This window comes from Staurois parvus, unplaced genomic scaffold (genome assembly GCF_062004578.1).
Source record: "Staurois parvus isolate SC_StPar_1 unplaced genomic scaffold, SC_StPar_1.0 ptg000682l, whole genome shotgun sequence".
NCBI lineage: Eukaryota > Metazoa > Chordata > Amphibia > Anura > Ranidae > Staurois > Staurois parvus.
This window is the reverse complement of record NW_028318478.1, coordinates 3,609,459-3,626,905: the sequence shown is the minus strand read 5'-3', so window position 1 is coordinate 3,626,905 and position 17,447 is coordinate 3,609,459. Positions and strand designations below refer to the sequence as shown.

Here is a 17,447-nt window from a genome sequence, read left to right as displayed (position 1 = left end):
CAATAATTGGATGAGTGTCCATACAGTGAAAAGTGTCCAACCAATGTATAAGTCCAGCAAAGTAAAAAGTCCAATTATTTCTGTTCCTGTAAATAAAGCATAATCTATGTGGTACTCATAAAGATAGCAACTTGTAATATACTCACACCTTCTGGATAGTCTGTGAGTAAATATACCTGGCTATATAAAAAGAAAGCTTTGGTATAATCCTCTGTTGTGTGCTGAATGGGTTAATTTCCTCTTTGTTCCTGAGTGTGCTGCTGTTGATAGATACGGGATGTTAAACCTCCCTTCCACAGACTGCTTAATCCTTCTCCCTATTGTTCCTCGTATGTACCGGGAAAGAAAGAGAAATGGATAGTGCCTTATCGTAGGTTTAAAAGTGGAGTTTATTGTGTGCCCATTATGCACTCACATTTGTTAAAAGTATTGTGCTCATTTGTGTAATCAAGTGCCGCTGTTGGTGGGTTTGACCAGCCTGATCAGTGTGTGAGCATACACTGACTATACTCGCCGTTCCAGAAGTCGGGTACGTGGTGATGTCAGTGCCCCTCCCCAATAATAAAAACATTCCATCTCTTTTATCTCTTCCTTTACACAGCACTAATAACTCTAACTTTCCACTCCCCATTTGTCTCAATCCCCGTCCCAATATTGCTCCCCATTGTGAGCCGAAATGCAAGGGCTCGGGGCCACCTTCCACACGGCCACTACAACCTCCCCTCAGGAATATTTCTACTGCCGATCAGAACCTCTCTGACCCTAGAATGTATAAGAAACGTAAAAAGGAGGATCCTTTATCTGAGTTCATCATTGAGGCTAATACTCTCATAGATACAGCCAAGAAACAGGGAGCCATTAAAGCGGAGGCTGCTTTTTTTCAGAAAGAATTTTACAAAGTTCCCTATTTCTACCACCTTCCAAAAATCCACAAGGATGCTAGGAACCCTCCTGGGTGCCCCATAGTGGCTTCTATGGAAAGCATCACTAGTGATTCTCGTTATATATTGATCCATTTTTGCAGCCCTTAGCTCAGTCCTTACCAGCCTATATTAGGGATGGTATACACCTCATGGAATCACTAAGTACACCTGGGTGCCCACTTAGAGGTGGGTTTCCCTGGATGTATGTTCTTTGTATACATCTATATCCCATGACATTGGAGTCTTAGCTGTGCAACACTTCCTTATAGAAGACCCCTTATTGAGTCATTCACAGGCTAATTTAATTGTGGAAGCTACTAGGTTTTCTTTATCCCACAATTATTTTTGTTTTGATGACTATTTTTATTTACAAACTACTGGCACAGCTATGGGGGCTAATTATGCCAATTTGACAATTGGGTTTTTGGGAGGCTCAGCACATCTGGTGGAACAATCCCTTTTTTGCCCCATATAGTTTTTTATGGGTGGTATATAGATTATGTGGTCATCATTTGGGATGGTTCAGAATCTGATGTCCATACCTTTGTCTCCTACTGCAATGCCAACACATGTGGCCTGTCATTCACATCTGTATGCGACAGTTCTTCTCTGGCTTTTTTTCAGATCTTACACTACATCATGAAGAGAAAACCATATGTGCTACCAATTACACTAAACCAACGGCTGGTAATTCTTTTCTACACTTCTCCAGCTGTCGCCATCCCCATTGGGTCAATAACATTCCTAAAAGACAGTTATTATTATTATTATACAGCGCCAACAGTTTGCTCAGCGCTTTACAATATAACGGGAGACAATACAGCAACAATACAGTTCAATACAAGAGGGATTTGTGGGCCCTGCTCCTTGGAGCTTACAATCTAGGAGGGAGGGTTTTGTCGCTTGTGCCACAACTGCAATAGACACCAGTCTATATACAACACAGCCAACATATGAAACAAAAGTTTCTCGATAAGGGTTATCCACTATACAGGGTGGAGGAGGCTTACCAGCTCTACCTTAAAGAGAACTCTGTTGTCAAACATCCATCTGACACTACTAACCCTGTTTGTTTTGTCACCCAATTTCATTGCCAACATAGGAAGATGAAACAAATCTTTAAGAGACATTGGTCCATCTTGTTGTGTCATCACCCAATCACCCAAAATGACATATAGGAAAGTCCCTAGTGTAAACAATAATATTGCACCTAGTAAATTGAAACAGACTGCGCCACTGTCCATATCCCTTCCTATGTTCCTTTCTTTGAAAGGAATGTACCAATGCAAAAAATCCCTATGTTTAACGTGTAAACACGTCACACATGGTCAAAAGCAGTTCCGGGTTAAAAACAAAACATTGATATCAAAGCAATTTATAATTGTTCCTCTGAATATGTCATCTATTGCTTCACGTGCCCATGCGGATTATTCTACGTTGGTAGAACCACAAGGACACTGAGGAAATGTTTTGGCGAACATTGCCGATTCACAGAGGAAGGGGTTGAAAAGCACAGTGTACATAGGAACTTCAAAGAGCAGCATGATAAATGCTCTGGAGGCCTATGGGTTTGTCGTTGAGGGGATTTCCAATACATACCCCCCTGCCAAACGTTTCAAAAGATTATGTGAACAGGAGACCTACTGAATATAATTTTGGACATGCTGGCCCCAATAGGTCTCAATGAAGAGATAGAAATTAGCAATATTATTTGATTTTAGGTATTACAGCTCTGTTTTCCATGTTGTGGACTTATGAATATTGCCCAACATATAACTTAATGGATAACGGTCTGAATTTAAACTCCTCCTTTCCTCTCTTTGATGGATTCAATCTCCTAATATATTGGGTTTATAGCATTGAAGTATCTTTATATAAACACCATAATATCTCTTATTATTTAAATACGTAATATTATATTCTTAGTTACCCTCTGTAGTGGTAAGCAGCGCTGGATTCCATAACTGTAATATAGCCTTTTATTTTATTTTCTATATAGCCATGTAATTTCCCTTTTTATATATTGTTTAATTCTCATGTATTTTGTCCATGAGCATGTAGATATACAGTCATGGCCGAAATTGTTGGCACCCTTGATATTTTTCCTGAAAATCAAGTATTTCACACAAAAAAGGTATTGCATTAACACATGTTTTGCTATACACATGTTTATTCCCTTTGTATGTATTGGAACAAATATAAAACAGAGGCAGAAAAGCAAATATGACATAATGTCACACAAAACCCCAAAAATGGGCTGGACAAAAGTATTGGCACCCTTAACTTAATATTTGGTTGCACACCCTTTGGAAAACATAACTGAAATCAGTCGCTTCCTATAACCATCAATAAGCTTCTGACACCTCTCACCCGGAATTTTGGACCACTCTTCCTTTGCAAACAGCTCCAGGTCTCTCTTATTGGAAGGACACCTTTTCCCAACAGCAATTTTAAGATCTCTCCACAGGTGTTCAATGGGATTTAGATCTGGGCTCATTGCTGGCCACTTCAGAACTCTCCAGCGCTTCTTTGCCATCCATTTCTGAGTGCTTTTTGACGTATGTTTGGGGTCATTGTCCTGCTGGAAGACCCAGGATCTTGGACGCAAACCCAGCTTTCTGACACTGGGCCCTACAGTGCGACCCAAAATCCTTTGGTAATCCTCAGATTTCATGATGCCTTGCACACAGTCAAGGCACCCAGTGCCAGAGGCAGCAAAACAACCCCAAAACATCATTGAACCTCCACCATATTTTACCGTAGGTACTGTGTTTTGTTCTTTGTAGGCCTCATTCCGTTTTCGGTAAACAGTAGAATGATGTGCTTTACCGAAAAGCTCTATCTTGGTCTCATCTGTCCACAAGACGTTTTCCCAGAAGGCTTTTGGCTTACTCAAGTACATTTTGGCAAACTGTAGTCTTGCTTTTTTATGTCTCTGTGTCAGCAGTGGGGTCCTCCTGGGTCTCCTGCCATAGCGTTTCATTTCATTTAAATGTCGACGGATAGTTCGCGCTGACACTGATGCTCCCTGAGCCTGCAGGACAGCTTGAATGTCTTTGGAACATGTTTGGGGCTGCTTATCCACCATCCGGACTATTCTGCGTTGCAATCTTTCATCAATTTTCCTCATCCGTCCACGACCAGGGAGATTAGCTACAGTGCCATGGGTTGCAAACTTCTTGATAATGTTGCGCACTGTGGACAAAGGCAAATCTAGTTCTCTGGAGATGGACTTGTAACCTTGAGATTGTTGATATTTTGCCACAATTTTGGTTCTCAGGTCCTCAGACAGTTCTCGTCTCCTCTTTCTGTTGTCCATGCTTAGTGTGGCACAGACAGACACACAATGCAAAGGTTAAGTGAACGTCTCTCCTTTTTATCTGCTTTCAGGTGTGATTTCTATATTGCCCACACCTGTTACTTGCCCCAGGTGAGTTTACAGGAGCATCACATGCTTGTAACATTCTTATTTATCCGCAGTTGTGAAAGGGTGCCAATACTTTTGTCCAGCCCATTTTTGGAGGTTTGTGTGACATTATGTCGAATTTGCTTTCTTTCCTCCCTTTTTTTGTTTTGTCCCAATACACACAAAGGGAATAAACATGTGTATAGCAAAACATGTGTTAATGCAATACGTTTCGTGAGAAATACATGATTTCCTGGAGAAATATCAAGGGTGCCAACAATTTCGGCCATGACTGTAAGTACAGTCAGGTCCATAAATATTGGGACATCGACACAATTCTAACATTTTTGGCTCTATACACCACCACAATGGATTTGAAATGAAACGAACAATGTGTGTGTTAACTGCAGACTGTCAGCTTTAATTTGAGGGTATTTACATCCAAATCAGGTGAACGGTGTAGAAATTACAACAGTTTGCATATGTGCCTCCCACTTGTTAAGGGACCAAAAGTAATGGGACAATTGGCTTCTCAGCTGTTCCATGGCCAGGTGTGTGTTTTTTCCTCATTATCCCAATTACAATGAGCGGATAAAAGGTCCAGAGTTCATTTCAAGTGTGCTATTTGCATTTGGAATCTGTTGCTGTCAACTCTCAAGATGAGATCCAAAGAGCTGTCACTATCAGTGAACCAAGCCATCATTAGGCTGAAAAAACAAAACAAACCCATCAGAGAGATAGCAAAAACATTAGGCATGGCCAAAACAACTGTTTGGAACACTCCTTAAAAGAAGGAACACACCGGTGAGCTCAGCAACACCAAAAGACCCGGAAGACCACGGAAAACAACTGTGGTGGATGACCGAAGAATTCTTTCCCTGGTGAAGAAAACACCTTTCACAACAGTTGGCCAGATCAAGAACACTCTCCAGGAGGTAGGTGTATGTGTGTCAAAGTCAAAAATCAAGAGAAGACTAAACCAGAGTGAATACAGAGGGTTCACCACAAGATGTAAACCATTGGTGAGCCTCAAAAACAGGAAGGCCAGATTAGAGTTTGCCAAACGACATCTAAAAAAGCCTTCACAGTTCTGGAACAACATCCTATGGACAGATGAGACTAAGATCAACTTATAGCAGAGTGATGGGAAGAGAAGAGTATGGAGAAGGAAAGGAACTGCTCATGATCCTAAGCATACCCCCTAATCAGTGAAGCTTGGTGGTGGTAGTGTCATGGCATGGGCATGTATGGCTGCCAATGGAACTGGTTCTCTTGTATTTATTGATGATGTGACTGCTGACAAAAGCAGCAAGATGAATTCTGAAGTGTTTCGGGCAATATTATCTGCTCATATTCAGCCAAATGCTTCAGAACTCATTGGACGCCACTTCACAGTGCAGATGGACAATGACCCAAAGCATACTGCAAAAGCAACCAAAGAGTTTTTTAAGGGAAAGAAGTGGAATGTTATGCAATGGCCAAGTCAATCACCTGACCTGAATCCGATTGAGCATGCATTTCACTTGCTGAAGATAAAACTGAAGGGAAAATGCCCCAAGAACAAGCAGGAACTGAAGACAGTTGCAGTAGCGGCCTGGCAGAGCATCACCAGGGATGAAACCCAGCGTCTGGTGATGTCTATGCGTTCCAGACTTCAGGCTGTAATTGACTGCAAAGGATTTGCAACCAAGTATTAAAAAGTGAAAGTTTGATTTATGATTATTATTCTGTCCCATTACTTTTGGTTCCTTAACAAGTGGGAGGCACATATGCAAACTGTTGTAATTCCTACACCGTTCACCTGATTTGGATGTAAATACCCTCAAATTAAAGCTGACAGTCTGCATTTAAAGCACATCTTGTTTGTTTCATTTCAAATCCATTGTGGTGGTGTATAGAGCCAAAAATGTTAGAATTGTGTCGATGTCCCAATATTTATGGACCTGACTGTATATACATAATCACATGGCTTTTATTATGATACATTGTTGCTTTGTTATATAATGGAACCCATGATAATGGCATATTAATTGACTCTGTCCATCTCCTACGATCCTGCATAGTTGCATATTAAGACCACCCTTACCCTGCTCACATAGGCTTATGCACCAATATAAATGGGAATTGTCATCTTAGCCAACCAGGTTCGACAAAGGAGCTGATTGGTGCTCCGAAACACATTACCTAGGCTACGGACCCACCTTCCTTGATACCACTTCTGGTCCACGGTGGTTTTTTTACTTCACTTCCAGTTCCTTTACAACCATAGGAGCCAGTGCTTTCCATGGAGTGCAGATGTCCGGCTTGTCTCTCAGCTCCATCTGGTCCTGGATGCCTTTACATACATACCAACTGACGAGTGGCTGTGGTCCTCACACTTGTAATGTTTTTTTTACTTCTACACACATGCGATGGTTCATATGTGATGACACATATTTATGGTTCATTAAATTATTTTTAATACTGCACTTAGAGGCGCCCCCTTGTGTTCTTTATCAACAATTTCCATGCAACCCAACTATTTCCAAAAAGGCGATTAGAAAACTAAACTGAACAATGTTATAAGTATGCATCACCAAAACAGCATCATACTGTATTCATATATATATATATATATATAAATATATATATACATACACACACACACACACACACACACACACACACACGCAATATTGCTAAAAGTATTGGAAAACTACTCCAAATCATTAGATTCAGGTGTTCCATTCACCTCCATGGTCACAGGTGTAAAAAATCAAGCACCTAGGCATGCAGACTCCTTCTACAAACATTTTTGAAAGAATAGGTCGTTTTTAGAAGCTCAGTGAATTTAAGCATGGAGCCGTGGTAGGTTGCCACCTGTGCAATAAGTCCATCCGTGAAATTTCTTTGCAACTAAATATTATAAGGTCAACTGTTGGTGGTATTATAACAAAGTGGAAGCAACTGGGAACAGCAGCAACTCAGCCATGAAAAATGACAGAGCGGGGTCAGCGCAAAGTGCGCAGAAGTCACCAACTGTCTGCAGCGTCAATAGCTAAAGACCTCCAAACTTCGTGTAGCTTTCAGATTAGCACAACAGTGTGTAGAGAGCTTCATGGAATGGGGTTCCATGGCCGAGCAGCTGCATCCAAGCCTTACACCACCAAGTGCAATGCAGAGCATCGGATGCAGTGGTGTAAATCATGCTCTGGAGTGACAAATCATGCTTCTCGGTCTGGCAATCCAATGGACGTGTCTGGTTTTGGCGATTGCCAGGAGAACGGTACTTGCCTGACTGCATTGTGCCAAGTGTAAAGTTTAGTGGAGGGAGGATTATGGTGTAGAGTTGTTTTTCAGGGGTTAGGCTTGGCCCCTTAGTTCCAGTAAAGGGAACTCTTAAGGTGTCAGCATACCAAGACATTTTGGACAATTTCATGCTCCCAACTTTGTGGGAACAGTTTGGGGATGGCCCCTTCCTGTTCCAACATGACTGCGCAGTACACAAAACAAGGTCCATAAAGACATGGATGAATGAGTTTGGGGTGGAGGAAATTGACTGGCCTACACAGAGTCCTGACCTCAACCCGATAGAACACCTTTGGGATGAATTAGAGCAGAGACTGCCAGCCAGGCTTTCACATCCTGACCTCACAAGTGCGCTTCTGGAAGAATGGTCAAACATTCCCATAGACACAATCCTAAACCTTGTGGACAGCCTTCCCAAAAGAGTTGAAGCTGTTATAGCCACAAAGGGTGGGCCAACTCAATATTGAACCCTATGGACTAAGACCGGGATGCCATTAATGTTCATGTGCATGTAACCTAATACTCTTGGCAATATAGTGTTCGTATGTATATACATATACAATTTGACAAGTGCACTTCAATAATGAACATGCTTCAGTAAATAAAATGCATATAACCCATGAGTTTCAAGATGCAACAGACTTGTAATATAATTAATTCCTCTAACATATATACTACAGTTAACCTGCACACACACAAAATAAATTTGAACTGAACTGAGCCATTTGAAATCTGTGAAATGTAATTACAACTATGAATTAAAAAAAAAACATTTTTGTTATGGGGGTCAGATATTATCATTCTGTTAGATTTTTTTTTTACCTTTTACTTTGATAATTGTATTAACCCCCACTCCACTCTCCCATACCCCAAAGTGTACTGGTAAATGAGTGTCTAGTCACCTCATTCCCTGGGCCAAATTTAGAGATACGGAAAAAGAAAATCAAGAGGGTTTGGAATTCATATATAATTGATTGACATTAGGATTAAATCACCACCATTAATCATAATGTGTTAGATAATTCACAGGCAGCTTGCTAAATCTACTGCTGCAATCTATTGCACAGGGTCAGATATTAACATTCTGCTAGCTTTTTTTCTAACTTTTTACTTTGTTAATTTTTAATTTCCAGACCTAAATTTAGAGCTAGGGCAAAAGAAAACCAAGAGGGACTGGAATTTCAATATAGATGATTGACAATAAGATTAACAAACTTCATAAATCATAATGTGGTAGTTAATTCAATAGAAAATTCGTAATTAATAAGTAGGACAGCTAGGGAGTAGGCTAGACATGTACACACATGCTACCAAAGCACACAGCAAATTAGTAAATAGTCCAAACAACTCCATCTTCAGGGATAGGGTCACATTTTACTGCTTTTAAAAACTGTTGAAATAGGCTTTTAAGAATATACCTGTGTTTTCCATCTCCTAAATACAGAAAAACATAGGCTGTACTAGTCACTCAGATCTCCACAACATAGATGCTAATCATCCTCTAGTCCAAAATAAGAACTGGGAGGGCTCCTAGAGCTTGTCATTGCACTGTACGGACTAGGTGGCCACCTGCTATCCATACACAGCAGTCAATCGTAGCCACAGGAACCAATACAGACCTTAGATAACTGCTGGATGTGCAGATACATGCACAGTTACAGCTCCTCTCATCCTGTCATTGCTTTGTACAGGCTAAGAGGCCACCACTGTTTGCGTATATTTGTCATCCCAGCCGCAAGGATCCACATGTGCACATAATTGCCGTGTGAAGGAGACCCAATTCATATGGTTGAAACCTTTTTTTTTTCCTAAAATAAAAAATGTCTTAAAAATGATATTTTTTATTTGTCCTTCAACTACATTTTCATCTAAAACTGTCCTTTATCCTATCCACAGGGTGAATACACTAGTATGTGATTTCCTTGAAAAAGTATGGTACATACGATGAGAATATCGAACAAATGATTGTTCTTTTATTTGCATGTTAGTCTCATATCGAAAATGAATACGTTACTAGAATTGCAAAAAATCTTGCAAGACAGAATACAACTTCCTACAATAATGTAATATATTGTATTGTATTTCTTCATTCCCAAGCATGCGTGGTCTTGGTCACTCTTTTATTACAGGTGAATCCTATACTGATTAAATGAAAATCAATTGTTGTGTTATCTTAAAAGAAAATTTGTTGTGCTTGTGTCTTTGGATAATTTCACATGAACTGCCGTGATTGGCTCTATAAAGCTGTGTACTAACGATCGGATTAGCAGAAGGTAGCTCCAAAAGCATTTTTCTTTCAATAGCAACATGTAATTAAAAAAGTTATGAGGGATTTAGAAAATAAATTTGCTTTGTTATTTTCAGGGAGACTGCATCTTATGGTCCATTTTTTTTACCATAGTTACACTTTAACTCCAGCTTACAGGCGTTTGCTTTACTACAGTTGTAGTCAGACAAACCTGAACATACAGACAGGGCTGTATTTAAACATGTTCCCCTGGACACACCTGATTGGTGACATCCTATTGTCCAGTCTCTACTCTTTGTATAAGGATAGTACTATATAGGCCCGGGGGAGGATGCATGCATTATACGTCTTAGCTGCATAAATCAGGGGCAATGCTAGTGTTCTAAAAGTGCCTACCTGTGACCAAACCTGCAGGATACTGTCAGTGTAATCAAATATGGAATGGTTTAATATTATGGAGTTAAAGTGGAACTGTATGCACCTCCTCCCACTATCTCATTCGTGACAAAATCTTCACCTGGACTACTTCAGGGATTGGGATCTTCAGCCATCTTGGCAGGGTTAGAATGACATTCTGGCACCAAGGCATACTGTGAATATACACTGAGCTGCATATGTGCAAATCAATGTACATTCCAAAACAGAACAAGCCAGTAACTTTTATTTTCCACAGAAGAGACATAACCTGTGTCTTCTTTAATTAAGATTCTGCCTGCAATGTCTTACATTTTTGGTATAGTTCACTTTAAATGATACTGAACCTCTATAATAAAAATGCCTTTGTAACTGTCTCTACAGTACAATACTCTAACAAAATATAATACTGCTAATTGTATCTACAAAATGTGATTTAACTTTTGTGCATCTGGGAATTTGTCCTTAAAAAAATGTGTAAACCAGAGCAAGAAGTCAGTGGCAACAAAGTCTCTTGGTAGGAATATTCTTTCATAAGACCAGAAATGTATTAGGCATTGTTCACACTTGCGTACACAAATGTGTGCCCCTGCGAGGGCTGTGTATGCCCTCACAGGGATGCAAAGGTGCTCCATGCCTCCACATGCTGGCAGTCCCACTCATTTCAATTGAGACAGCAGCTGCATGGACACAGCCGCTGCTCCCAATTCGACATCCATTAGGCTGTGTTTATGCAGCTGCTGTGTCCCAATTGACAAATGGTACTGCCTGTACAGGGATGCAGAGAACACCTACGCATTCCTGTGCAGGCTAACATATCCCTTGTATAGGTGCATGCTTAAGTATGCCCATGTGAACAAGGCCTTACAATCTATGGTTTTTGGCATCTCAAATTACCCTGTACTGCCTAGAATCATGGGCAGGAATAGAGGAAAAGTAATGCATTTAACCATCAATTTTATTGTCTATGAGTTAAGGCCAGAAAGCTGGTTTAATTTGCCAGTATGGAAGCCAGTTGCATTACCATCCTATCTCTCCTGTGAGGCAGCAATGGACACATTCCTCTAGTGCTCTAGTTTTCTCTAGAGTCCGTCCCCTGGTTGTCAACTGTATCGGCCAATCAGAAGGCAGGACTTTTAACACACTTGAGACTAGGGAAAAGGTGCTGATCATTGCATCAAGCTGACTGCCTATTGTACTATGAATAAAATTATTTTCTACAGGTAGTAGTGTGAGTAAGAGAAGGTATGCAGGACAGAGTTAGGTGGAGGTGATGTTTTTTGGGTGAGGTCTGGTATTTGCAGGAGACTAGGGGTATGTGTCAGAAGTTCCCAAGACTTACAACTCTACTGCCCAAAACCTCTTTCAGTTCTGAGCCTTGGCAGCATGCCTTATATAAAAGACACTGATCCAGTTTTGCCATAGGTAGCCCAAAGGGTAGAGATCTTGAGTGCTGGAATGCATATTGCCCCTCAATGGGATTTATGGATAGTGGATGCATGATAGCTGTCTAGGAGCCTAGGGTCTGCAGGAGTTACCACCAAGCATTTCACAACTCTTGCTTGCACTCCACATGCAAATTAGGAATTTTTGGCATATTCATTCTACCCACTGACATATAAATTCTGTAATCGGCAAACATCAGTTCTTCAATACATCTGAAGATGATTTACTAAATTTCCTCATTCCTGTGCAATTACTCTATTGTGACAGGTGGAGAATAAAATACCAGGCAACACTAATAATTGATCATTGTTAATCCACTTCATCTATACTTTTGTAGCAGGAAGAGAATTAAGGTTAAGATCCAGGAAAGATCAGATTAATTTCATTTTTCAATTTAATGATGCATTAATTCAAAGCTGCATTAATGTGTGTCATTTATACCTGCCTGGAGTTCAGCTTTAAACAGATACTGTTAGCACAAAATATAGCTGCAGATACAAAATACATATACCTCCTATTTATAAATTACAACAAACATACCTACTATATCCACAACTTTGTCCTTATATCTGAGTTCTATTCTTGTTGAAGAACAAGACATTGTTGAATCTTTCCCATCCCCTCCTGTCTTCTGCACATTCCTATAAGCCAATGAAGCAGCTCAGCATGCCAATGGGCCAGTAGGGTTGTATGAGGGTGGAAAGTGGCAACAAGCTCCAAACTACCTGAAACCGTTGAAACTTTGCTTCTTAGAATGGCCCTTTATTTGGTCATAAGTATTTGTTTTTGAAGCCTGTTGCCTGTGTAGGTACAGTGAGGAATTGGCTCAGTAGTGGGTTGTGCTTGACGCCCTGGATGAGTCGCAGCATGGTGAAAAGGCACAGCAAAACAGCAGGATCATTGTGAAACACAATTGTGGTTTATTTATAAAGTCTGCGGTTACAAAGTGCAAGTTTCAAAACAGCAAAATAAAACAAAAACAGAAAATAAACATTTGTCAAGTTGGCCATCTAGCTGCAAACACAGGAACCTAACTACTTGTCCTGAAACAGCATACTGCTGCCCAGGCTCTTGGCTTTCACACAGAATACGTCAGAATCCATAGTCACACAGACTTAATCTCACCAATCAAGTAAATGGCTGCTCCCAGTCTGTCCTGCACAGAAATCTAGTTCCAGGATGGAACATACTCCTTAAGCAGGCTGGGAGTTTTATAGAGCTAAGAGTGCTCCACCTGCTTCAGCTGAGCTCATTAAGCCCTCATTGAGCCAAACAGGCTCAACACACAGCACAAAAAGGAAACAAATCTGTGTATTGCCTAAAGGACAAGTTAATCTTTTAACTAAAAATAACATTATTTTGCAAGTAAAAAAATGTTTTTATTATTTTTGTTTCTGGAGCCTCTAAAGCATTGCACCAGCAATCAGTAGATGGATGATGCCATGCATTTCTCCCTCTGACCTGTCACTGTATCTGCTTTCTTGTACACCCCGTACGGGCAAGCAGATACTTACTGACCGGAAGACTCAATGAACTACCACGGTGAATGAGTGACGTAGAACACTGTGAATGAGTGACGCAGCCCGTTGGGCAGAGCCCCGCACGGACACATTTTTATTAAATTGTGACAGCTAGCAGGGAGAAATCCCCCACTAGCTGTCACAACGGGGATCGGAGGGGGTACGTGGGCCAGTCTGATCGTAACATGTTACACCCTGAACATGGGTGTAACATGTAACATGCTACAAAAGTTGAACTTATCCTTTAAACCTTGGACAAATATATCTTCCATCCTGGATACAACCCATAGTTTTTCCTGGCTTCCTGTCACAGTACCTTTAGATGATTGATAGGAATGAATGAGTGATTTAGTTGAAAATTGATTTTGTTGTGAAATTACAGGTTTTGCCAAATTTCACAGAAGGGGGTTATGTTAGTTACTTATTGAACTGATTAGGTGTAATTTGCATGGAAAAAAAACAAACACAATCTATACTTTTTTTTTTTTTTTTTTTTTTAGCTTTAATTAGAGGGATTTTGTGGGGGAAGGGGTGGGTGCAGTAAGATAAGTTAAATTTAGCTTAGAGTTTTTTGTATTTGTATTTTTTCCAGTGTATTTGATTTTTATCTACTACTACTTTTTCCCCACTGTTTATTTTTCTTCTTTCTTATGAGACTCGTAATCCTATTTTTTGGCCTTATGGCTATGGCTCTGGCTGTCCCATAGCTAGAGAAAACATATTTCTGAAGATTCTGACCGAGGAACAAAGTGACAGGAGATTGAGGCACTGAGGTAAAGGTGAGTAATGGACGGTGAGAGGTCCAAGAGAACCTGTTATTTTTTCCGAAATGAGCAAAGTGATGTATTATCTTAAATAAAATGTATTACCTTGTTTTAACCCAAGCTTTTTCTAATAGATTTTGATATAGCGGGGAAAGGTTAGAACCTACAGTCAGATCCATAAATATTGGGACATCAACACAATTCTAACATTTATGGCTCTATACACCACCACAATGGATTTGAAATGAAACGAACAAGATGTGTTTTAACTGCAGACTGTCAGCTCTAATTTGAGGGTATTTACATCCAAATCAGGTGAACGGTGTAGGAATTACAACACTTTGCATATGTGCCTCCCACTTGTTAAAGGACCAAAAGTAATGGGACAATTGGCTTCTCAGCTGTTCCATGGCCAGGTGTGTGTTATTCCCCCATTATCCCAATTACAATGAGCAGATCAAAGGTCCAGAGTTCATTTCAAGTGTGCTATTTGCATTTGGAATCTGTTGCTGTCAACTCTCAAGATGAGATCCAAAGAGCTGTCACTATCAGTGCAGCAAGCCATCATTAGGCTGAAAAAAAACAAAACAAACCCATCAGAGAGATAGCAAAAACATTAGGCGTGGCCAAAACAACTGTTTGGAACATTCTTAAAAAGAAGGAACGTACCGGTGAGCTCAGCAACACCAAAAGACCTGGAAGACCATGGAAAACAACTGTGGTGGATGACCGAAGAATTCTTTCCCTGGTCAAGAAAACACCCTTCACAACAGTTGGCCAGATCAAGAACACTCTCCAGGAGGTAGGTGTATGTGTGTCAAAGTCAACAATCAAGAGAAGACTTCACCAGAGTGAATACAGAGGGTTCACCACAAGATGTAAACCATTGGTGAGCCTCAAAAACAGGAAGGCCAGATTAGAGTTTGCCAAACGACATCTAAAAAAGCCTTCACAGTTCTGGAACAACATCCTATGGACAGATGAGACCAAGATCAACTTGTACCAGAGTGATGGGAAGAGAAGAGTATGGAGAAGGAAAGGAACTGCTCATGATCCTAAGCATACCACATCATCAGTAAAGCATGGTGGTGGTAGTGTCATGGCGTGAGCATGTATGGCTGCCAATGGAACTGGTTCTCTTGTATTTATGGATGATGTGACTGCTGACAAAAGCAGCAGGATGAATTCTGAAGTGTTTCGGGCAATATTATCTGCTCATATTCAGCCAAATGCTTCAGAACTCATTGGACGCGGCTTCACAGTGCAGATGGACAATGACCCAAAGCATACTGCAAAAGCAACCAAAGAGTTTTTTAAGGGAAAGAAGTGGAATGTTATGCAATGGCCAAGTCAATCACCTGACCTGAATCCGATTGAGCATGCATTTCACTTGCTGAAGACAAAACTGAAGGGAAAATGCCCCAAGAACAAGCAGGAACTGAAGACAGTTGCAGTAGAGGCCTGGCAGAGCATCACCAGGGATGAAACCCAGCGTCTGGTGATGTCTATGCATTCCAAACTTCAGGCTGTAATTGACTGCAAACAATCAGAGATCTGTCTTCCACCAGGAGACAACCAACTAAGGAAGGCTCCCCGCGGGAGAGAAACCCCGCAACACAGCAGAAAAAGCACCATGTAGTAACATTTTTGAAGTCCTTTTCGTAATCCAATGAGTGAGAGGTGGTATTTCAGAGTCCAGTTGTCTGGATAGTGAGTAAAAGAAGATGTCCTGCCGACAATCCACGCATTGAGAGAAGAAGAGAAGTGTGGAAAAAGGATACCCATTTGAACTATTGGAGGTACATGCTCTGCTCCGGAGGGGGAAGTGACCTGGACATGTACAGGTCTCATTTTTTGTGGAACCGCAGCAAAGCACCCACCCAGCTGTATTATTACAATAGGTCAGGTGAAAAGTGGTTAAGTAGCCAATAATATATGTCATACAATACACATGCCCAAAGAGCAACCTGGGGAAAAGAACATTGAAAACATATAGAGAAATATTTATCAAATGTGTATTGCCTGTACACTAAAGGAAACTTTCCCATTATGATGTATACTGTGAAGTTTAAAAGCTTCCACAGAAGTTTAAAATTATATCTAAGTGGCTATTCCTACATTTGATGATCTACTGAAGATCAAAAAGCCATGCGGATTCATGCCAAAACAATAAGATGTGCCAGTTTCTCCGAAAGTGGGAATTCGTCATAAACTGTACATGTTAGCAGTATAGCCAACTCACCCATTTGTTAAAGACAAAAACGCATACCCACAGAATTTATGTAAAGCATAAAAATCATGTTCAGGTTACAAGAAACTTTTATTTTAGGTCACACTGATGCAAGGTGAAAATATATGCAATCAATAATGTAATTTCTTCTCTTGTCTATTAAGTATGGATAAAAAAGTACTGTATTTAATGAATGTTCACCAATAAACTCTGAAATGGATTTTCTTGATGGTCACCGTACTGGAACTTCAATTATTTTGCCTAAAATTACTGCAGCTACCTAAGTGTCTACAAAATTTGAAAAATTAGCATCAGAAAAAATATTAGAGATTTTCAATCGATATAAACCAACTATTAAGGGTTCTGGTCTTCTTTATCACATTTCAGCATTACTTTTACCCCTACACCTCTCTTTGTAGTTTCAAATGCATCCAGAGCCTTCTCTAAGGGAAAACGATGTGTAACCAATGGAGCTACATTCACTCTTTTAGAAGCCAACATAGAGATAGCCATTGGCCACCTGCAAGTGAGAAATAAACTGTCAAAATCAATCCATCTAATAAAAGCCACAGATAAGATGTTTATAAACATTTCAAGCCTTATTACATCTACTTACGTATTACAATATCTGAATATCCCTCTGATATCAACTTCTCGCACTGCTGCATTAACAATTGGAACATTGACCATAGCAGGCCCCAGACCAACAAGAATTAAAGTCCCGCCAGAGCGTGTTGCCTATGGGGAAAAAAGTTACATAAAAATTGTTTCTCTTCTTTATTATGCTGACCTATATGTGAAACTGAGAATTACACAGCTAGCCATATAGTGGATTAAAAACTACAATTTTAGTTTGAATTCATGCATATTATTTAAGTTAATTATGCTGTGAAAAGTTCTGTTCTTGTACACAAATTATTATTGCCACTACTAGCAAACAACTAGTTGTTACCATAAATAAATCTGTTTTTAATCCCAAAATTGGTAATACCAAATAAGTGGATATATATTTAAAAAAATGGAGCAAATGAAAATAAAAAGATTATATTTTTATAACATTTAAGAAAAGGTATAGAAGATGAACAAAAAGAATAATATTACTATAAGACCAGCTGATAAAGCGTGTGGGAATTGTGATTATGCCCAAAATAAAAGGAGATGGATAGCAGAAAGAGATACTCCCTTATTTATGTGGAACTATTTTAATA

At 40.0% G+C, this 17,447-nt stretch overlaps 1 protein-coding gene across 3 annotated transcripts in view; it reads right to left on the bottom strand.

Annotated features, from left to right (window-relative positions):
* Positions 1 to 16,310: 16,310 nt before the first annotated feature.
* SORD (sorbitol dehydrogenase) overlaps positions 16,311 to 17,447 on the bottom strand; it is an 87,737-nt gene continuing 86,600 nt past the window's right edge. For all 3 annotated transcript variants that reach the window (XM_089652419.1, XM_089652417.1, XM_089652418.1), the window contains 2 exons: positions 16,856 to 16,977; positions 16,311 to 16,759 (listed from right to left, as the gene is read on the bottom strand). In XM_089652419.1, coding sequence (XP_089508545.1) covers positions 16,594 to 16,759; positions 16,856 to 16,977 — 288 coding nt within the window. In that variant the 3' untranslated portion in view covers positions 16,311 to 16,593. The remainder of the gene's footprint in view (positions 16,760 to 16,855; positions 16,978 to 17,447) is intronic.